This window comes from Lissotriton vulgaris, chromosome 3_1, assembly GCF_964263255.1.
Source record: "Lissotriton vulgaris chromosome 3_1, aLisVul1.2, whole genome shotgun sequence".
NCBI lineage: Eukaryota > Metazoa > Chordata > Amphibia > Caudata > Salamandridae > Lissotriton > Lissotriton vulgaris.
Window position 1 is genome coordinate 1,797,885,164 of NC_141689.1, and position 24,512 is coordinate 1,797,909,675.

At 42.2% G+C, this 24,512-nt stretch overlaps 1 protein-coding gene across 1 annotated transcript in view; it reads left to right on the forward strand.

Moving 5' to 3' along the window:
- Nucleotides 1-24,512, forward strand: part of INPP4B (inositol polyphosphate-4-phosphatase type II B) — a 2,612,828-nt gene that overhangs the window by 1,170,717 nt on the left and 1,417,599 nt on the right. The window contains exon 6 of the mRNA XM_086962227.1: nucleotides 11,973-12,052. Coding sequence (XP_086818353.1) covers nucleotides 11,973-12,052 — 80 coding nt within the window. The remainder of the gene's footprint in view (nucleotides 1-11,972; nucleotides 12,053-24,512) is intronic.

Genomic DNA, 24,512 nt, shown 5'->3' on the forward strand with positions numbered 1-24,512 from the left:
GTTTTTAAAAAGTTTTTGAGTGTTAAATAAATATACCTCGGTGTATTGGTGAATTAGTGGGTGTATGAGTGACTGTTTGGATGACTGAGTGGGTGTGTGACTGACTGTATAGGTGTCTCAGTGAATGTCTGGATAAGTGACTGGTTGTGTGAATGTGTCTATCATTTGATGTCTAAGAGGGTGTACTACATACCCAGCCACCAATGATTAGTTTCCTCCCAAGCTGCTCTCTGATGGTTAAGAATGTCGGGGTGTTGTGGATGTATAGATGGAAATGAGTCTAAAAAGCCACATGTTACTGAACAATATGTAATCTTTGTGTCTGTATGTGTGTGTGTCGTTTTTGGCCTCTTGCAATTTATGATGCTACAATTCAAAAATAATACACTGTCTGGCATTCCTTTTGTTGTTTATTTGACAGAGCAGATCTTCCTGTCACAGATTTGTCGAGAATGATGCATCTTGAAAGATAGAGCCGCTTTAACATGCGCAGTGTATGCCTTTCATTTAAGTGGAGACAAGTTTGGAGAGAGCTCTTTGAGAGAGCTGTCTCCTTTTACTCACCTTGCATTGTCAGTGGATTCTCAAAATTAGGATGTGTAGACAGCTCGTCTACTTCACAGCTTGACAGTGTGAAGTTAGAACCATAGTAATTTCTTTAGGCAAAAGTACAACATGAGAGCAGATCCCTTCCTTAAAGAAAAGGCAAGGCATTGATGTGTTTTTTTATTCTTTTCAAAGCATGGAACTTAGTGTGAATGAAAGCTGAGCATTGGTAGACTGGAAACGTTACAGAAGATCTGCCAAAACAGTTTAACGAAATCCCAGAAGTAGCAAGAGTAGCAAACCCTTTATTTGTCTTCTGCTCAGTCAATGTTTGTTCAAAAAGCAAGTACAAGAACTGGAAAATCATTCACTTGGAGCACAAAGGAACAGACAAATGTCAAAAGTACTTGTTTCTGACCACAGGCTGCAAGTTATCTATTGAAAGAAATTAAAGCATCTTTCATAGCAGTAAGGCTCTGTTTGGACTTCCCTTCCCTTTCCTTAAAGCAATTCTATTGCTATATTAATTATATGTTGTAATTGTTTTAATATAGCACTTACTACCACTGATGAGGTGCTGGAATGCTTTATGGTGGGTAGCGCACCACTTCATAACCCAAAGTTAGTGGTTAATCCAGGGATTATTAGTTATTCTATATTGTTGGTTATTGGGTTAGATTTCTGCTTTTAAGAATTGCTAGAGGCATTTTCTCCCATTTCCTTTTTTGTGGTATATTAAGTTAGTAGAAGGTAAATTAGATTATTAGGGAGAGTTTATGCACTTGAAAATGGGGTGAGTAAATTGGCTAAAGGGGGCCAACTAATGTCAGATAACAAGGAGAGGTTGCACAGAAGCAGACTCTGTGATTTGTGATGAGTCAAACTGGGAAGCATTGATATGCTAGGAAAGGGATACTTCACGACCGAATATCGCCTGTTTCCTACGTCATCGGCAAGCACTCCAGATTATGGTCCCTTTCTTTGTCATTGTACCAAAGTCTATGCCACTCCTAATTTCTCCCATGATACTGTGTTTAGTCTGAAGAAGTTCTTGGTGTTTAGGTCGACCTTTAGGAAACCAGGTATTTGTTATTGCCTTCTAGAACCAGCCACTATGCCTCTTACCATTGATAGCAAGCGTAAAGAATTTGAGGATCCAGATGAGCTTGATCATTTTTGTCTTCTCTACCATAATACATCATTCTAGTCTTGTGCAGGTAATAAAAAAAGTCTGTTGGTGCTGGCAAAATTTTGTTATATACAATTTCGATTTTATTGTCTCCGAGTGAACCAGACTCTTCTGTTCCACAACTCATGTCTTTAATTGAGGCTTTTTTGTTCTTCTCTGGCTATAAGATGAATTGAAGAGTGAGGCACAGCCACTCACACATGAATATTGTAGAACTTCTCAAGATGCTTTTGGCTTCTTGTGGAAGGGCTCAGGTTTGAAGTACCTGGGTTGGCTGATAAATAGGGGGTTGGACAAAATGATGGCTGGCTAACAATTGATGAATAGAATGAACAACACTTCATGGGATGGTCCGCTCTGCATGTCTCCTTTTGAGGTAGAATACAGAGGATTCAGATGGTGACTGCCCCCAGATTTAATTATGTTTTTAGTATGCTGACCTTGATGATTCCTGCGTGCACCGTTCATGACAAATCAGAGCATAGGAGGATTTATCTGGGCTGGCAGGAAACGGTGTCATAAATCATCAAAGTTGCAAGCAGACACCAGGATGGGTGGTCTCAGGCTTTACTATACGGCTCAACATCCATGGCTACTGACATATCTATTGGCTCCTGTGGCTGATCAGCCTCATTAGGTACCATGGGAGTGTAACATTGGACAGGCTCCTTTGTAAGAGAATGCTTGCCAGGCCAGACAGTCTTTCAACACACAACACCTCTATCAATGAATCTACCCCTCTTGGCCTCAATACTCTATTCCATACAGCACCCTCTGTCACCTGGTGAAGATGACTACAGGATTTGTGAGTTTCCAATGACTTCCAGCTTCTGAATATTATGCCCTTGAGGCACGCTGGAGCAGAAATATCATCAGAGGGAAATAGGCAAGTATATTTTAACTAAATCTTGCTAGAGCTGGGTAAAAAGTGAGATTTCAGTCAAGCACATAGAGATCAAAATTCCCTTTTCAACTGACTACATAGTTTCAATAACGTTAAGGCTACCCACAACATGAGAGTTACATAATTAGAAACATTAAAAGATGCTTTTCATGTTTGGTTGTGTGTAGTTGTATGGTATTTATAAATAGCAAACCTAACTCTACAGGGTCAAAGACAAAGATATAGTTAGCAGATGGTGGAAGAGGTAGCTGGGTTCTGAGATCTTAAGTGGACTGTTACTGCACCACAATGTAGTGTTCTGTAAAGAGGTGCATCTTCAGATCTTTCCTAATTTGGAGTGAAGTTGTGAAAGTTCTGATAGATACTTGCCTATTGTTCAAGATAAATAGACGGAGAAGGCCTGTTGCCTTGTGTTCTCTTTTTCTCTCTTCTTTGCCTCTAGGCTACTGGTGTGGCGATAGCAAATGGAGAGGCTGAGGTTATACACCACACAGAAGGGGATGCTGGTAAAATTGGTTTTGTAAATGGTGCAGCTGGTTTTGAAAATGGTGGGGTATATCAGTGTGAACTTGTAGAGTTCCATCAGGGTGGGGGTGACCTGTTCTGTTTTTTCAGGTCATTGATGAAGCATGCAGGAGCACGAAGGGTGCCCTTAAATGGGACCAGTGTGCGGATTTGGAGCAATAGAGCCCCCCCTCTTCAATATCCAGATGCTAGAGAAAAAGAGGGATTGAACAGCAGTTCTGAACTTTCTGGAAGGAATGGTTTCACTTTCTTTAGTGGTGAGAACTAATACCACGCCACTTTAATTTCATGACAAAGTGTACCTTGAGGCTGCAGTTTGTGTCTGGGGTAAATCCTACTGAACTGGCTTTGGGTGAAAGCTAATGTTCGAAGCTGTGCAGATCTTTGTCATTGAGCCAAGTTTGGACTAGTTGTTGCTTGTTGTTTTTTGCAAATAACAGGTATTCTGTCTTGATTTTGTTTGCACATTCAAAGCTGCTATCATATTCCTGGACACTTCAGAGCACATTTTAGCTATGTAGTGACACTTTGTTGTTGATGATAATGTAGAGATGCTCATGTCAGTTAATAATAAATTAGAAGCTACGCCTTTGCTCTGGTGCACATCTCAGAAGTGGGCAGAACTATTGCCAGTGATGAATGATGACTGTACTAGAATCCATCAAGTTATGTTAATTTTGTAATGTTGGCTTCACATTCTGGCATTTTGGAACTCGACTGACTTAACCAGAATATGGTACTTACATTAGAGATCATGAACTGGCTACATGTATACTGTCACATTTTTTCACAATTAACTGGTAGGATGACCATGCTAGGGAGAAGGTGTTATTCTCCCAGATGCTGGGTCAAGTGCCCTGATACGGAAGGCTTTCAAAATCTTAGGCACGAGGAGATGGTCTGTCTGAGAGTCATTTTTGTTCTGAAGATAATCATTTGAGCATTTGTTCCAGGATATAGTGGATTATATGGACCAATTAATTGTTTTATGATCATAGATTTGCATTATATTTACTTTCAAAATGAATTTGCATTACATTTACTTTGAAAATCCAGATTTTTACTAAATTATTTGTAGTGTTGGGTTTAGCAGGTTGGTACAGTCTCATATTGGCAGCAGCAAGCATTGATGCTAAACACAAGTTTGACATTTTGGTGTGGAAATATGTTTCCAACACTCAAGCCCATGAACATTGGACCTATGCACTGTTATACAACAAACCTGCAGTACTCTTTTAAATGGAGGATGGAAGCTATCTCGGACCCCTGAGAGCACTAGATGGGAAATAGACTATTTACCTTTTTACCATTATGTTCAGGAAAGAGTTCTAGGGACATCAAATTACACTCAGGGCAGATCTGTCCTCTGCCACCGCAGCTCCGCTTGTTTGCGCGCTGCCCTGCAGTTCACACAGGCATGGTTTGAGACCTCTCCCTGCTCGCATTTGTATTTAATTTAATTTCCCGCAATCGCATTTTTATTTATTTCTCTTGCCTTCATTTTATTCCTGGCATTGTTGATATAACTCTTGGCTCGCTCACTTGCTTTTTGAGGAGTGCATCTTTTCCCGCCATAACCCGCCCGCTCCCGCCTCCCAGCTGCTCGCCCCTCCCCTACTTAAATTGGTGACAGCTGTGGGGAGCGTGAGCTTGATCCCTGACCCTCAGTCAGTGATCAGCTCTCCCCCCACAGCTCCGCTCATCACGCTCTGCCCTGGGGTCCACACAGGCCGGGTCCCAGACCTCTCTCACTCATATTTTTATTTATTTAATTTCCAGCACTCACATTTTTATTTATTTCTCTTGCCTTCATTTTATTCCTGGCATTGTCGATGTAACTCTTGGCTCGCTCACTTGCCTCTAGACTAGTAGGCCTTTTCCCGCCATAACCCGCTCTGCCTCCCAGCCGCTCACCCCTCCCCTACTTATATGGCAACTGCCAAGGCCCACCTAAGGCAAGCCCGTCTGCGCCTGTCTGCACCTGTCTGTGCTTGGACCGTGCCCAGCGCCAGACCCCTTGGCCACCGCAAGAGCCACGACAACCGACAACACTACGACGCCGACCTACTCAACGGATTCAACACCTTCAAACACATTCAAACTGTTTCCAGGCAGCCCGATACTTACCACGCAGCCATCTCCTGCTGACACTGCAGCTTCTCTAGCCGCCGAACACCAGCACGCCCGCCTCACCCGGCATGACAGGACGCAACCACTTCAGATGCTTTCTACTCAACACCCGCTCCAGCACGCCATAGAACTCTGAGACCTTCTCGACTTAGCCTCCCCAGACGTCGCCTTCCTAACAGAGACCTTGATAAACTCCTCCTTGGCACCCGACATTGCCATTGCCATCGCAGATGGCTACAAGATCACCAGGAGGGACCGCAACAACAGACCTGGAGAAGGAATTACCATTGTCCACAGGAATATCCTCAGAATCTCGACAAGCACAGTAGACAACTCCAGCAGTGCGGAACATCTCCACTTCCAGATCCACATCGACCCCAACACACCACCCTTAGAGGAACACTCGTCTACAGACCCCCGGGGCCCCGGTCACAGTTCAACGACGCCATCTCTGACATTATCAGCACACACGCCCTTGCGTCCACAGACTACATCCTCCTCGGAGACCTGCACTTCCAACTCGAGAAAACCTACGACAGCAACTCCATCGCCCCGCTCGACAACCTGGCCAACCTCGGACTCAAACAGCTCGTCACGGTCCCGGCCCACACCACCGGACACACACTAGATCCTATCCTCCCCGCCAGCAAATACATCACCTTCAGCCGCACTGCTGAACTCCACTTGACCGACCACCAATGCATCAACTTCATCTTCAAGAAACCCACCACACAGCACCACCCGCAATGGATCCCCCACCACAGCTGGAACAGGATCTCCGGAAGACCAGCTCATCACCGCCCTCGCCCACTACCCTCCTACCAACACTGCTGACAGCGACACAGCTGCCCGCAACCACAGACAATGGCTCGACAACTGCGCCAACACCCTCGCCCGATCAAAAAACCCTCAAACTGACGTACAGACAGAAAGACCAGCTGGTTCGCCACCGACCTCCAGGAGTCTAAACTGAAGAGCCATAAACTCGAGAAGAAGTGGTGCCATGAACAGACACCATATAACCATGCTGCCCTCAAGGATGCCATCCGCAAGCACCACCAACTCATCCGAGCCACCAAAAGGAACTCCTTCCAGGAATATATCAACAACAACGCACACAACAGCAAAGAGCTCTTTAACGTTGTGAATGAACTCTCCAACCCCAGATCCAGCGCCAGCGACAAACCACTGTCGCAAGACCTCTGTGACTGACTAGCCTCCTTCTTTCACCGCAAGATCGCAGACATCCACTACAGCTTCAACACCCAGACCCTACCAACTGCCGTTAACACCACTGATTCACCAACCCCCAGCCTCACCAACATCCTGGACTCCAGGACCCATGTCAAGGACGACAATATCATCAAGACCATGAACACCATCCACTCCAGTTCACCATCTGACCCTTGCCCTCACCACATCTTCAACAAATCCAACCGCATCGTCGCTCCCCAACTCCGGATGATCATCAACAGCTCCTTTGAGACCCCCACATTCCCGGAAAGCTGGAAGCACGCTGAGGTCACCACAATACTCAAAAACTCAAAAACCCACAGCGGACCCAAAGGGCCTAAAGAACTTCTGGCCAATCTCCCTGCTCCCGTTCCCGGCGAAAGTAATCGAAAAGTTTGTCAACAAGCAAGTTCCCCACTTCCTCGAGGAGAACAATATTCTGGACCAGTCCCAATCAGGATTCTGCAGCAAGCATAGCACCAAAACTGCCCTCATCGCTGCCACCAATGACATCAGGACCATGCTGGACACAACAAAACTGCAGTCCTCATCCTCCTGCCGCTTTCAACACCATCTGCCACCACATCCTACGCAGACGCCGTCACAATGCAGGAATACGCGACAAAGCCCTGGACTGGACCACCTCCTTCCTCACCGACAGAACCCAGAGGGTCCGCCTTCCCCATCCGCTCGGAAGCCAACAAGATCATCTGTGGCATGCCCCAAATATCATCCCTCAACCCTACCCTTTTCAACGTCTACATTGCTCCACTCGCCAACATCGTCCACTCGCACAACCTCAACATCGTCTCCTACACCGACGACACCCAACTGATCCTCTCAAAATAAACCTCCGGAAAGGACTGAAGGCCGTCGCCGACTGGATGGAGAACAGTGGCCTGAAACTAAGCTCAGACAAAATGGAGGTCCTCATCCTCTGCTCCTCCCCCTCCGCCTGGGACGGCTCCTGGTGGCCGGCCGCGCTGGGAACCGCATCGACACCCACCAACTATGCGTGCAACCTGGGATTCATCCTGGACTCTTCACACTCAATGACCCAACAAGTCAACGCTGTCTCCTCCTCCTGCTTCAACACCCTCCGCATGCTTCGCAAGATCTACAGATAGATCCCCACCGATACCAGAAAGAAGGTCACCTATGCCCTCGTCAGCAGCAGACTGGACTACGGCAACGCCTTCTACGCTGGAACCACGGCTGATCTCCATAAAAGACTGCAACTTATACAGAATGCCTCCACCTGCCTCGACCTTGGCATCCCCGCCACTCCCACATCACTACCCACCTGAAGTACCTGCACTGGCTCCCCTTCAACAAGAGGATCACCTTCAAGCTCCCCACCCATGCTCTCAAAGCACTCCGCAATGCCGGACCAGCATACCTCAACAATCGTCTCACCTTCTACACCCCAAATCGCCAGCTTCGCTCCACCAACCTCGCCCTCACCACTGTCCCATGCATACACAGATCCACCACCGGCAGCAGATCCTTCTCCTACTTTGCCACCAACATGTGGAACACCCTCCCCACCCACCTTTGTCAGAGCCAGGACATGCTGACCTTCAGGAAACACCTCAAGACCTGGCTGTTCGAGCAGTAGCAGCCACCCCCTCCGTCAGAGCATTGAGACCCTCATGCTCGACTAGTGCGCTATACATGTGGTTGATTGATTGATTGATTGATCTGTCAGTATACTTGGAAAAACCTGATGTAAGCAGTTGAGATCATGCTGGCTGCAATTGACTGCCTTGAGCCCGGGATCTCTGGATGAATTGAAACAAGACTTGCTTGTTTTTTTCTGTGGGCAATGATAGTACGCAATGTAGGACCTGTCTTGTCAAAAATATGTAAGCCTCGAAAGGGGGCTTCCTCCACGTGACATTGGGTTGCCACCTTATAGTGGTCTTCTGAAGTGAATTTTTAAAGACTTATGCACTCACATGACAAGATACGGGGTTTGCTTTGGACTTGCTTTGGATTAAGGTAGCCATGACAATGCATATGCATGTGCATGCTCTCTCTTGTAAGATGGAGGGAAGGTAGGTTTAGATATGAAACGGTTCAACATGTGACGCTAATCCTATCATATCTTTGTCATGCAATGAAGATTTTTTATTATTTCCATTCTCTCGAGTATGCTTTTACCGACATGCCAGTAAAAATGTTTATTAAAAAAAGAGATGAGAAATCACAAACTTTAAACGTGAATTTTGCACATGGTGAAGACATAGGGCCTCATTAGGATATCGGTCGGACCACCGTTGGTCCAACCGACATCCAGCAGGGTGGGCCGACCGCCGCATTATGAAGCAGTCAGTCAGATCGCATCGGCAGCTGCATTCACAGCCCATTCTAGCAGCAGTTGTAACCTCTTCTGATGTGTATCTTCAAACCATGCTAAACCCTTCCCTATGCCACATGACCACTTGTAACCCTCCATAGCAAAATCAGTTATCTAGATATTTTCGCCCCTCACCCTTCTTACAATTTCGTCACCCCACTTGGGGGCGATGTTAGCCATTTTTTTGAGACCCAGGCATATACAATTAAGTCCTGATAATGATCCCCAGATTATAAAAGTAGGATTGAAACATCGTCAACACAGAGTACCATGACTATCGCAAATGTTCTGTATCTAATAATGATAGCATCAGTACTTTAACATAAGATGTGGCACGATTTGTTCATTATTTTTGTAGTGTCTTAGAAAATATCTGAGCATTGAAAAATATTCTTCGTTTTGTTTTCCCACTCTTATTGTGTTTCTGTTTGTTTCAAGATTTAATAAATACCTGTATATTTTCATGTGATTTCCGCTAACAGAGAATTAATTTTACCTCTATGTTCATTGCTGCGTGTATTTGTAGTGAGGGACCACTTGTCGTTTACAAAAAACTGTTCCCATTGTCTCTTAGATGCCTTTGGGTTCCCTTGTCTATGAAAACACATGATAAATGGCAGAATCTTGGATGTTAGAGATGTGAGGTCTTTAATCACAATATATGATTGTGTGGTTATTGTCCTGAGTTGGCCGTTATGGGAGTAATACTATACGTGTATGTTGATTTCATGAGTGGTGGAATTTCTGGTACGTGAAACTAGTTATAATACCCCCATGTAGATACTTTTGAAGAATTAAGGTTCCTAAACAAGTGTTTTTCACTTGTGTTCAGTATATTAAATATCCGTGTAATGTATGTGAAAAGGTACGAGTTTCCGTATTGTAGTATTTCCTTTAAACTAATATATTGCAGACCATTCATATTATAAATTGAATGAAAAAAATCTATAGTCGTGTAAATCTTTTCACCAGGCTGCGAAATGTACATGGTCCAGTCATTGCCTCATTGAAAGGTTCACCACATGGTTCGTAATTAGTATTAAAAGTCATTTATTTGGAGCAGTCCGTCACACCCCAGGATACCACACCTTCTAGTCTGGAGTCCTCGAATTGGCATTGTCTTTCTCAACTGTTGCACAGAAAATGTTGTTAGTAGGTGACTTTAATTAATGGGAGAACAGAACTGAGAATAGACTACATGTTCTTTAACCTAAAACGTAAATGGCATCATGCATACTGCCATGCTGATACTAGAATTCCCCACAACCTGGCTTCCTTCAGCTGCAGTCGGAAAACACACCACTAATTCTCGGTAGTTTAATATTAAATACTGTCTACATCACAGCAGTGTATTCCTGCCCGCTTCGAATGTTTCAGAAAAAAAACATGTAAGCCTGCAAAAACCAGTCGCAAAGAAATAACTACAAGACTGCTTAATCAAAACTTTGAGAAACGCCATATTTGGAGGGGGCCCTATACGCTATGACCCTTAACATAGCCTACGTCCTCTACAGACCTCAGGAGTTTGACAAGCAAAAACACAGTGCCAGGCAAAAAGCAACTATCAAATTGGAGCAAAATCGATAAACCAGAGAATCCAGAACTTCCGTGGTTCCAGACTAGAGGCCCAACTCACAATTTACGCCGTTCACAAAAGTAAACTTAGATCAAAAGTCTTAGTTTGCGACTTTCGGTATTCATAAAGGTAAGTTATGAGTAGTATCTATCATCCACAGTTTCTGCACTCAGCATACAGAAAGTACTCTCTGGGTGCAGAGCTGAATCTCCACACCAGGGGCAGAGGTGCACTCGGAGAGTACATTCAGGGTGTAAAGATACTATTATAACTTACCTTTGTGAATACTGAAAGTTGCAAGCTTAGACTTTTAGTCTAAGTTTACCTTTGTAAATACCGAAAGTCATAAACTTGGACTTTTTGTAAAAGTTTACTTTTATGAATCGGGCCTTGGTAGTCCCCAAACTGATTTAACGGGACCTATCCCTAAAACATTATCAGCTAGTAAGGAAGCATACTTGTAATTCCTCTATGGCCTTAACCAATGAATATGATTTTAAGTAAGATGTTGTCAACTTCAGTTGCAAGGAATAGATACAGAGGACTTGCAGTAATATTATTGACACAGGTTTCAATGGAGTCTCACGGTCGTGGCTGCTTCTATTAGCTCCTTTTCAACTTTACCTGTAGCAGGGCCGGCTTTAGGCATGTGCAAGCTGTGCACCTGCACAGGGCCACCAAATCCTAGGGGCCACCACACCAATATATATCCTTAATATAATAATACTCTGAAGATGGATACATATTTGCGTGGCGGCCCCTGGCAGGGATTTGGCGGCCCCTGGCAGGGATTTGGCAGCCTCCGTTTCTGTATCACTTCCAAACACCCTGACCCCCCCTCTACACTGGCCTCCGCGCTCCTCCCTGACCGGACCCCCTTTCCGGGGCCCCCTACCTACGCTCCCTGCCCAGGGCCACCATGAGCCTAAAGCCGCCCCTGCCTGTAGTGTTTACTTATCGAGTTTGGTAGGATCTGGGATTTAACTATGAAACATATCTACATTCATTTTACATATTGTTCTGTTGCTCACTCTTAGTTACTAGTGTGATATGCGATTGGCGAAGGAAGTGTATATTCTTACCTTAAGTCATTTAATCGTTTAGGTTGTTGGTACTCGGTGCATTGCTTGCAGAAGGTAAATAGACTGGCAAGTGAGGTAGATGACAGCTTCACTCCTCTGAGACTGTATTACCAAAGAACTCCTAATATTACCTTTGCACGTTTCACGTTTACACATTTCTTAAAGGTTTCTATTGTCATTTGTCGTGTTGCCAATCTGGTGAAATGTATTGAATTATGGCGACATGCACTGTCTGTGTTAACTGAGCCGACATAATTATTTATAATTTTGACCTTTGCAAACGTTTTGACAGACACATGATTAAACAGCTGCTTTCTAATGTAAGATGTATTTATGCCACTGAGTGGAACTTCCTGCACAGTGGAGAGCCAATTAGAGCCTCAGAAATTAACAAAGGTATTTTTCTTCCCTCTCTTGTTGATTTGCAGAAAACCGTGTTGGGCTGCTCTACCTTCAAAGTAGGGGACCTGGTGAAGTCAAAGGAGCAGCAGCTGACTCTTAGCCTGAGGTAGGTCTGGTTATTATCTACACCCCAAGCCAATATCATCCCTGACATTCAATGGTAGATGGCCTGCTCCATAGGAACTCTTGTAATTTTGCATGTATTGTGACCCCCTTTTCCTTTTCACGAAAGACCAATTATTTTATGTCTTTCCTTTCTCTGGCTTGGGCTCAAAATGGCAGCAGCTCTTTGATGCAATTTTTCACGGTTAAAAGTGATGTACAGGTTAAACAGGAAATGTCAATTCATTGTCTCTTCAGCTGATGGAACTTGATTGTACCCACTTTCAGGAAATAGACACAATTACTCTCCATTTGGAAACATGTCTGAGCTACCGGGATACCTTGAAATGCATATTTATTTCATGCAAAAAACAAGTCCTGGTGCCTGGCAGAAAAAGGTGCATAATCTGCTATCTTTGAAAACGCATGTAACTTCAACCAGGCTTGATGCATTGTTTCGTGTTCACTGAATTATTTTAATGAATAAATATGCACTTCTGTTGTATTATTTCTTAGCTTTATTTATTTAATGGAATCAAGGGGAGACGGGTACTTCAGTTTTCCTTTGGTAAGGAACGTAGCTCATATACGTCACGGTATAACTAATTAGCTAAAAGAGCACAACTCATCCACTTGCAGCGGACACCTCTGGTGGAAACATTTCAGAATTTAGTGGCAAGGGGACAAATGCTCACTTTCCTAAAAGTTACTTGAAACATTGAGGTTGTTGACAAATCAGCTTATACCTGGATTCCCCTATACATCAGGTACATGTGTGTTAATTAAAAGTGCATTGATCTGGCAAAGCCTATAGATTATACTTTGTGGTGGAACATCCCTCAGTTCACATTGGTGAGCAGGTTAGGAAGTGTGGAGGCGGGACACATTTTGAATGGGTAATTAAAGTCACCTTTCATTTCACTCGGATAGCAGCTTATGAAAACTACCCACCCATCTAATCAAATAATTGTGTCAAACATTTGCACGAGGCACTGTTCATCAATGTGAGGTGATATCTTCATATATACTCAATGCTCTTCAAAATACCATTCCCATAAATGGTAGATAAATGTTTTATGAACAGCAGCCTTGATCTTGGATTCACAATATTATGTCACATTGTTAGCTAAGATTTGTGGTGTGCACAATTGAAACTGGTGTAAGTAGCAAAACACTGGAGCGATTGTGGTTGGACCTGGATATTTGCTGAGATAGTTGTGATATGATCAATGTGGAAAAAGTTGGATTTGATGTTTTAGGGTCTGACACGTGGTCTGTTTTTACTGCAGTGAACTTGTTCTGTAGGTATTTATACTCGTGTTGTCTCCACACGGACAGCAGATCTCAGGGGTGCAGTCTTTAAACATCGGGTATCATCAGTCGCAGCATCTGTCCTTGCAGCATGGGGCAATGCCGGCCTTCTTAACTTGGTGAGGCCATCCTGGATGCGTGGAGCCCACCCATGTGTCTAGTTCCTGCTCAAACCCGCGCGTTCTTGGATGGGGAGGCAGCTGTGAGTTGTCTCGTCTGCGAGCTCACTGCAGTCCTTGTGGCTTCCTGAATATGGCAGTGCTATCTTACCTTCTGTTTTGACGCTGATATGGGGAACATGTGCAAGAAGATTGATAGGAAAATATTTTTGCCTTCTCTTCATATTGATATCTTCTTCGGGTGAGAGGGTTTTATTTTCCCCTAACCTTCATGGTGATACATTTAGTGTATTTGACTGAAGTTTCCCAAGCCTAGATGGCTCCAAGTGAATTTTGTGATCCGTAACATACTATTTTAACTATACATAACGCAATTTGACCCAGAAGACGATGCTTTGCAGTCCATTCAAAGGCTATGTTTTGTTGCAGTCATCAACCACTAGCTATTTCTTTTGTTACCAATTTTTAGCTACATTTTTCTGCAGCAAGAAGTTTATTGGACTTCTGGATTCTCTTCCCTGGCTCTTTTCTCTGTCTAGAATTTGGTGCAGTCTGTTGCCTTAGCGCTATTTTTCTTCAATCTAGATAGGCAATATTGCCTAGGAAGGTGTTTTGTGCCTTTTGGCTTTTTCATCCTTGGGACCAATTCTAGAAGGCCCAGGCTGCCGTTGTATATTTGAACTATGCAGGGTGGCACTGTGGCTAATGGAAAGGGTCACTCATTCTCCAGGCAATTCAATAGAAGAGAGTGAGTACTTCATCCAGCACTTGACAGGTTACAAAACCAAACTTTCAGAGCCAATTGGTCGCAATGGATTCCTGCCAGTACATCACTCATACTTTGCTGGAACAGGCACACTAGTTACGGCAACTTTGTACAAAGAATGTAGTCTTGGACAACGCCTTCTCTGTTTATTCAATAGATTTTCCAGCAGTTCTTTTCTTCACTCCTTGTTTTTGGGGGACCCTTTAACATGTAAGAAATTCTTAGATTATCTTATAGTGTATTTTGCCTTTTGTCCAGTGCAGGTTTATAACGACTGTATCATCATTGGTTTTCTAATAGATCCCTTCTTGGCATGGCTCTACCTTTAGTAATCTCGGATCCTTATTATGATAATTTTGCAGCACCACATTTAAAATTCAAGAAAATCTTTGAACGCCCAAAATCAAGTTTTCTACTGAAAAGTTGCTCCGTGATGTCCAGCATGGATGTCTTAACCTACGACACTCAATTATATCCAATCGGTGGTTTAAACTACTAAGGTAGAGAGACTCCAAGGACATTGGTTTGGTGTGGCCAGAAGGAAGACATTAAGGATGAGTTGTTCCATGGTCCCCGTCGTACCCGCCCTGCTGACCTCATTGATTCAGTCCAGTCGAATAAACATACACTTCAATAAAGATGTAAACAAAAGAGAAAATCTTTTGAGTTTATCCTTCGTGTAAAGTTGAATCTTCAAGTGATGCTCCTGCTCGGGAAGAGCCTATGCAGATTGGTCTGGCTATAGGTTCTTTGATGGAGTGAAAATAAAATTCATAGAAGGCTGGACTGTGCTTATATTGTGGCTATTCTGAGAACATGGTCTGGCTTGGCCTGTACTCCTGCAATATCCCTCTGAAAACTCCAACATCTGTCTCTGTGAAGGGATAAAAGTCAGGGTGCGGGAATGTTTCTAAATGTGGGCACTTCTGATAGAGGGTATGATGTTCAGTTATTTCTCTTACAAATATCTTTTAAGACCAATAATGGTTTGGCTGTTGGGACGGAAATGTCCCATGCATGAATTGTGTGCATAAAACCTCGGCCCCAAGGGAACCCATATGCGCGTTTCTGTCTAGTTTTCCATTTTTGATTTCGGTCTCAGCATACACATCAATCAAATTTGTGTTCTGAGAGCACACTGTAGCTTGGTGCTTTGACTTTTTGTGACCCAGAGTGGAGCTCTCTAGTCTGGACGGACGCACCAAGTATGACTTCAATACAGAGTGGGTCTGCTGCCCCCTCACCTGATTGTAGGCTACTGACAGTGTGAGAATATATAGTAGTAAAACTGCCTATTTTCCTGATGACTGCAGAGGTGAGTTGTTTACCGGTGTTGATGTGTAAATTGGCTGCTCAGTACAAGCAGGTCTTATACTACATCCCTGGGTGTGTATGCATTGTGTGTTTTTTTTATTTTTTTATTTTTTATCCCCATTTGCCGTCTTGCCGCCCATAACTTTGTACTAATCCACCACTGGGCTGTTATTGTCTCTTAGGCTGGTTTAGAGTAATGGGGCGCAGACAACACATATTTTTGGGTCTGGTCTCCTCTCAACTATCCTTCTTGCCCACCTGACCCAAGATGTGTATCCTCCACCATCTCCATTCCTCGTCCTCGGATGCTCCATATACCAGCGAGACAGGCACGGGCTTAATCATCGGACTTTTAACATAAATATAACTTTAACCAAAATTTAGCAGGAAGGGTATCCAAAAACCTCTATTTCTTTTAGAGTGATCTAACATATCAAGCTTAGCCATGTATCTCATGGCTAAGATCCAATCCAATAAAGTAGGACTAAGTGGTGAGACCCATAATTTACATATCTCTCGGCGTGCTAACAACATAGCATAAAAAATAAGTCTGACATTGTTACCCAAAACTCTGTTTTGTAAATCATATCTCCCAGAAATAATTAATTCAGGGCTTACCTCGATGGGTTGGTTCAATGATTTGGAAAGAGAGTTACTCACGTCAATCCAGAATTGTTTGATATTCGGACACGATACAAACATATGTAAATCATCGACATTTGGAGCTTTACATTTTGGACATTCGACAATTCCTCCATCCTTAAATTTAGAGAGCCTGTACGGGGACCAGTATGCCCTGTGAATGGTAAATAAAACATTTCGCCTTAGGTTTGCAGGTTTAACAATTCTGTATAGCATGCTCATAGTTACTTGCCATTGGTCTTCTGTAGCGATCCTTGGCAAGCTTTTCTTCCACAGGGTCTCCGGTAACTCAAATATTCCATCCTCGATTTCCAATATTCGCCAATACCAGCAAGCAACTTCCTTCTTAAAAACCATTGACTCCAACTTTAGTTCAAAATCATTTTCCCGTCCAATCCCTAATTCTGCCTGATTTGCCCAACTTTGAATCTGTAAGTATTTATATTTTGAAAAAACTGGGCCCCACTTTTGTTGGCAGGAACTCCAAGAAATTAAATTTCCATCTTGAAATAAATCTTTCCATCTTTGCAAGGCGGGCTCCTTTATCAAATTTACAGCTAACGCATCTCTTGTCCAGGTAGGAGCTCCCGGCGATTCCCATATTGGAGCCATATAACTAAGATAAGGGATCTTAGCTATTTTTCTTATTTTATACCAAATCTCAGCCAGGTCCCTCAAAGTCTTGAGTTTCACCTTTTTAAAAAACTTGGGATCTCCAAACTTATATAAGTAACCAAACTCGTGATAACCTGATATCTTCAGCATTATCCCAAAAAGTCCGCCGATCTGAGAATGAACAAGGGTACCCAATAACATCCTGCAATTTTTTAAACAAAAAGCCCATGCATATATTTGTAGATCTGGAGCCGCCAATCCTCCTTTATTTACACTTCTTCTTATTTTCTTCCATGAAATTCGAGAGGTTTTTGACGCCCAAATAAATGAAATTATCATACTTTGTATTTTCGCCAGCCATTCCTTTTTAAAGCACAACGGAATAGTCTCAAACAAAAAAGTAATTTTTGGTATAATCACCATCTTTACAAGGTTAGATCTCCCATATATTGACAAAGGTATGTTCATCCAGCTTTTTAGCATATCACCAACCTCTTTTTTCACTCTATCAAGATTAGTTTTAGCCAAGTCCTCAATCTTCTGTGTAATCCTAACACCAAGATATCTCATTTCTGCTGTAGTTTTTACCCCTCTTGTGTTAAGATTCCAAGTCATTATCTCGGTCTTTTCTTGATTTAACTGGTAACCGGAAATCCTACCAAAGTCTTTTGTTATGTTTACTAAATTTTCCAAAGAGCTAACTAAATTAGTAGAATAAACTATAATATCATCCGCATATAAACCTAACTTCTTTGACCAGTCCATCACAGCAAAAGGGGGTATCTCTTTTGAGGCTCTAATTTTACAAGCAAGAGGCTCTATATATATATTGAAAAGTAAAGGTGATAAGGGACATCCTTGCCGGGTGCCCCGCATTACCCTGATAGGAAGTGTAAGAGTTCCATTTATAAGTACTCGTGAAATCGGGGCACAATATAATGAGAAAATTGATTGCGTAAATTTATCTCCTAAGTTGATATATTGCAGGAGAGTTCTTAAATATACAAAATTAACTCGGTCAAAAGCCTTGGCAGCGTCTAATGCCATCACTGCCAAGGGATATTCATACTTAGAGGCTAAATCTATCATGCCTATCAAAGAGTAAGTAAGGTCTTTTAAATACCTCATCTTAATGAAACCTCTTTGATCTTCATGTATCAATTTATGGATGATTTTACCTAGCCTGTCGGCCAAAATTTTAGAAAAAAATGTATAATCACAATTTAAAAGTGAAATCGGCCTGTAGGCATCCATATTTTTTGGAGATTTCCCTGGTTTGGGTATTAAAACAATATTTGCCTCGTTCCAAGAACTTGGAATTTTCGCTTCCCCCCTAAAAATGTTATTATACAAATGGCACAGAGTGGGGGCCAACGTATTTCCTAGGGCTTTGTACACTTCTGCGGGTAGACCGTCTGGTCCAGGGGCTTTCCCTCTTTTGCTATCTTTGATCACTTTTATCAGCTCTTCTTGAGTAATTTCCTTATTGAGCCCAAGCATATCCTCATCTGACAATGGTTTTATTAGAGGTAGCCAGGTCTCAATCTCATCCTTATCTGGACAAAGGTCTTCTGCATACACATTCGTAAAGTATTCCTGAAATGCTTCTACAATCTGTTTGTTTTCTGTAATAGTATGATCTGTGCCCGGTTTCTTAATCTCTTTAATATGATTCCGTACGACATCTTTCTTGGCTTTCCATGCTAGTAACTTGCCACATCCCTCTCCGTATGAAAAATGTGCCAACTGACTAGCTTCCCATCTCTCTTTGACTCATTGTGTAAGTATCGCAGTAAGTTGAACCTTTAAATCTAAAAGATTTTTCTCCCATGGGCCGTCTAAAGTAGTCACATCCTGGGAGATTCGATTAATTTCGCACTCCCGAATCTCTTTTTCTAACTTTGAGACCTGACTATAATACAGTCTTCGTTTCTTTGCACCCTGAGCTCCCATTCTACCTCTCATAAACGCTTTACACGCTTCCCAGACTGTATCTTCCGTAGCTGAGCCCACATTTACTTCTAGAAAAACTTGTATCTCTTCTTTGAGAGTTTCTAGGACTTCTGCATCAGCTAAAATTGTCCGATCTAATCTCCAGACTGAAATAATTTCTTCTGCTTCCAAACTCAACTTTAAACTCACCCCAGAATGATCTGATAGATGCGCCCCTATGTGATCTACACCTATAACTCTCTCTTTCAGTCTATTATCAATCAGAAAAAAATCTATCCGTGAGTTGTGTTTATATTTTTTATTATAGAAAGTAAACCCTAGCTGTTGTGCAAATTTAAATCTCCAAATATCACAGAGTCCTAGTTGCCCCATCATTGACTTAACTTTGGCAGTCATTTTACTATTCATTATTGCTCTGGCATTACCCGCTCTATCCAGCTTACCGTCTAATACTGTATTGAAATCCCCTGCCATGATGACTTTACCTGGAAAATCCAATAACTCCAATTCAACTTTCTCTAAAACTGTGGGGTCATCTATATTCGGACCATAATAGCCTACAACTATCAGCACTTCACTCGACAGTCGTAGTCTACAAATCACCCATCTTCCTCTACTATCTACTACACTATTTTCTACTACTATATCGGATCCTTTTTTAATCAAAATAGCTACCCCCTTAGTAACCAAATCTTGAGATGTATAGATAGCATTTGCAATCCATTTTTGAGTACTAAATATCTCTTTGCTTTCCTTTTGTGTTAAATGTGTTTCTTGCAAGATGATGACCTGCGCTAGTGAATCTTCTAAATATTTCAAAATCAGCAATCTCCTAGATTTAACTCGGAGCCCATTGACATTCCATGTAAGGAACCTTAGCTCCTTATCTCTAGCCTTGCTCGTCATCCTTATCATACTTGTCACATACTGCCCAAATTTTCTTTCTGTTTAAGTCACAGCAAGACTGTTCATGAGGAATGTTTTTTTAAATTTTCTCCCTTGCCCCTGTCCCTCCCCTCTCCCTACTCTCGCTTCCCTCCCTGGAAAACCCAACCATTACTCCCATGGCCTAGGCCTGTGGATGTCTCAGTGTTGGTGTCTTTTCTATTATTTTACAGAGTATTATGGCCGATATTCTACTTCTATTTCTTTACATTATGAATCACATCCAAAAAAGCATCTACCTCGTCCACAGTACGGAATGTATACATTTTATTGTGCCACATAACTTTTAGAAAGGCGGGAAATTTTAATTGAGCCGGAGCTCCTATCTCTCTTAAGGGTGTTAATCACTTTCCCATCTCCCATTGCCTGTTTGCTGTAGCTGGTGACAAGTCTGACCTAATGTCAACTGATACTCCATCTATCACAATAGATTTTTTCTTTAAAGCAAGTGACAGAATTTTTTCCTTTAATGAGTATGTCGCAAAATTGATCAAAATTTTTCTTGGCTTAGCCCGGTCTGGATTCAACCTAAAAGGATCTCTATGTATTCGTTGAATATCACGAGCCAAATTTTCCTCCGTTTCCTCTAGTGCTAACTCTTTCTTCAGCAACTGCACTACAAAGGTCTTTATATGGCGGCCGGCTAATCAGCGGGTCGCGGATGTCGGGATAGTGGTGGTGTCAGTTTGTGAGATAGGTTGATTGTCTGCGTTTTTTTGAGGGATTGCACGTACCGGGTGTAAGGCAGACCTGGTGGAAGTCACGGCGAGTTACCGGCAGATCCTGGAGGCCGTCTGCCGGCTGGGCTCAGGAGACCAGCAGCAGCAGCGGCGGATGGCGGAGAACCCAGTCCAGCAGACCGCCGAGACTGAGAGTGAGGGGGTGGAGTCGCGCTACTTGCCGGCCGGGAGCTGGGAGCGAGCGGCGCAGGGTGTCAGCAGAGGACGCCGAGTGCTTGCGAAAATCGGCACTCCAACAAGCGGAGGAAGGGGTCGAGGGCTGGAAGCTGCCACGACTATTTTCAACCCCAAAGGAATATCGCAAGGGACCTGTGTGGAACAAGTAAGCAAAGGGGTGAATGAGGGAGGTAATACTACAAGATACCAGTTAAGGAGCAAGAGGTTGGGTAAAGACATTCTTGTGGGGTTAAATAAAAGCGACAGTACGCTAGGGGAGGCAAAAAACGCTGAGACAGAGGAAAAAGCTTTCCCTAAGCCTACAACAAATAAATTCAAGACCTCACCTTCAAAGAGAGAAAAGAAAAAAAGACAAAAAAAAGAAAAAGCTGGGTTTAAGACCCCAATAGCTCCTTCACTTAATCTCTATTTTAAGCCGGTTCCAAAGGTGCTGGTGTTGAAACCTGACTCTACCCCTCAGCTTAAAGTTAGGGCCGGTGAGGTAGTAGAGCTTGAAGAAAAAATTGAATATACATCAAAATCTATGGAAGAAGAAGAACGCGAACAGGTCTGGTCAACTCTTTCAACACCAAACCCATTTCAGGTTTTGGATATAGAGATGGAGGCGGATAAGGGGGCTAGTTGTGATGCAGAGGCATCTATGGAGCAGATATTCCAATCGACGACATCAGGTACATTAAATATGTTAGCTGAAAGTTCACTTGCTGTCTCTGCTGAATTGAAAGAGAAGGCGGAAGAAGATATATTTACAAGGAGGGATGAGACCCTTAGCGGTGAGCGGACGATGTTCTCCGTGGTCGAGTTGGGTTCGGGACAGCGGGAGAGATCTGCCCTATCGGATGAGTCTGTTATGGAACTCTTAAGAAAACTGGAACAGGATATCCATTTAGGTTTTGAAGCCTCTAGAAAGAATCAAGAGCGTATTAGTGCTACATGTGCGCTGTTAGAGGATAGATAGATAAATTAACGACACGTGCAGGAGAGATGGAATCCGCAATGAAAGCTGTGCAGGGAAGAGTTCTAGATAATCGTAAGGAGATAGAAACTCTATATTCTAAAGATAGGCAAATGGATGAAAGGGTAGAAAGGTTGGAAAATATGCAAAGGCGCAATAACCTAAAAATTCTTAAACTTCCAGAAGGAAAAGAGGGGACAGATATGCATTGTGTGTTTTGTTTGCACCTATGCATACCTTCAGAAAAAGTGTGCAGTAAGTATGTGCTAGGGGATTGGTGTCAGTACAACGCGTTATTTTACAACGTATTCCGTTACAACGCGATTTTTACATCGCAAAAACCATTACAATGCATGCCATTACAACGCATGGCAATACATAGCAGATACTTTTACAACGCATGCCATTACATCGTAAGTATAGGTAAGTATATCTTTTTTTAAAAAAAATGTAATAAAGTTAATTAAATTAATTTAAATTAATAAAAATAATATAACATTTTTAAAACAGTAATTAATTTAATTATAATAATTTAATTAATATTAAAATTGATATTAATTTAATATATTTAAAATAATATAATTAATGAAATATAAAAAAATTATAAATAGTAAATAATATAATGTAATTAATTACAATAAATATAATTATAATTTAATTAAATTATAAATAATACATAATATAATTATATTTAATATATTTAAAAGAATTTAATTAATTAAACATTTTTAAATAATGTAATTTAAATATAATCGTTTATTAATACAATTAAATTAATAATTGTAAATATAGTTATTAATGTAATTAAATTAAATAAAATTTATTTAATTTATTTAATTTATATAAAGTCGTAATACCCCTGTACCCCAAAACCCAAACCCTGCCCTAAAACCTAAAAACACCCCTGTACCCCAAAACCCAAACCCTGCCCTAAAACCTAAAAACACCCCTGTACCCCAAAACCCAAACCCTGCCCTAAAATCTAAAAACACCCCTGTACCCCAAAACCCAAACCCTGCCCTAAAACCTAAAAACACCCCTGTACCCCAAAACCCAAACCCTGCCCTAAAACCACCCCTGTACCCCAAAACCCAAACCCTGCCCTAAAACCTAAAAAAACCCCTGTACCCCAAAACCCAAACCCTGCCCTAAAACCTAAAAACACCCCTGTACCCCAAAACCCAAACCCTGCCCTAAAACCTAAAAACACCCCTGTACCCCAAAACCCAAACCCTACCCTAAAACCTAAAAACACCCCTGTACCCCAAAACCCAAACCCTACCCTAAAACCTAAAAACACCCCTGTACCCCAAAACCCAAACCCTGCCCTAAAACCTAAAAACACCCCTGTACCCCAAAACCCAAACCCTGCCCTAAAACCTAAAAACACCCCTGTACCCCAAAACCCAAACCCTGCCCTAAAACCTAAAAACACCCCTGTACCCCAAAACCCAAACCCTGCCCTAAAACCTAAAAACACCCCTGTACCCCAAAACCCAAACCCTGCCCTAAAACCTAAAAACACCCCTGTACCCCAAAACCCAAACCCTGCCCTAAAACCTAAAAACACCCCTGTACCCCAAAACCCAAACCCTGCCCTAAAACCTAAAAACACCCCTGTACCCCAAAACCCAAACCCTGCCCTAAAACCTAAAAACACCCCTGTACCCCAAAACCCAAACCCTACCCTAAAACCTAAAAACACCCCTGTACCCCAAAACCCAAACCCTGCCCTAAAACCTAAAAACACCCCTGTACCCCAAAACCCAAACCCTGCCCTAAAACCTAAAAATACCCAAACACCCCAAAACCTATACATCAGTACCCCAAAACATATACTCCTATACTCATACTTATTTAAAAAATTACTTAAAATAATATATTTAATTTATAATATTTAAAAACGAAATAAATATTTTTTTATAATTAATAATAATTAAATCAATTATAAAATATTAAATAAAAAAAAATAAAAAATTAAATACTTACCAATACTTACGATGTAATGGTATGCGTTGTATTAGCATCTGCTATGTAATGCCATGCGTTGTAATGGCATGCATTGTAATGGTATTTGCGATGTAATAGCTGCGTTGTAACAGCATTACGTTGTAAAAGATGCGTTGTAGCAGTAACACACCGTGCTAGGTAGCCCATGGACACTATAGAATCCAATTTGATTCCACGCAACAGTTACTATATACAAAATTGAAGATGGGGGTCAACTACCAGAAGGGGCATGTGAATTTCAGACCCCTGACTCCGACCTAGCTTTTTAGTGGGAGGACAGGAGATATCAGTGTCTTTGAAATGCAAGGGTGTACCCTGGGCACGCCCTGCCTTTTGTTCCTGGTCAGGCTCCTATCTGAATGTAAAAAACAATGAGTAAGCCTTACTGTTCTTTGCCAAAAAGGTGGTGGTATCGGATGTACGAGTCAAGGTCACAATACAAGAATGGTAAGATATGACAATTTGACCAGTCCTCAGTGACCTGCCTGAGAGAATGGATGAATCCACTCAAACCTTTGCTAGTTTGAATGCTTTCTTACAGTAGTTACGAATTTATATAGCTGCCTCTCGCTCAGAAACACTGAATTTGAGACAGAATTATAATGCACTTCGGGCAGAAACATCAGCTGCTGGTCTAAAACGTGCTGCCTTCCAGTCTAGACAAACATCTTTGTCAGACTAGGGTGGTTCATCTTCCAGCAATCCTGTAGTCAGTTCCTCTATTACTGTGTCAATTACATTTTCCTCTACTGGTACATTCATAGTAACAGCGCCTATCTTTTGAATTTCCTTAGCTCTGAATTAAAGAGTCAGCGAAGACGATCATAACTTAACAATTTTTTCTACACAGTGTAACATGCATTTTTGTGTAGACTTCATACCTTTCCTGATAACAAGTTTTGTGTAACTTTTTTGTG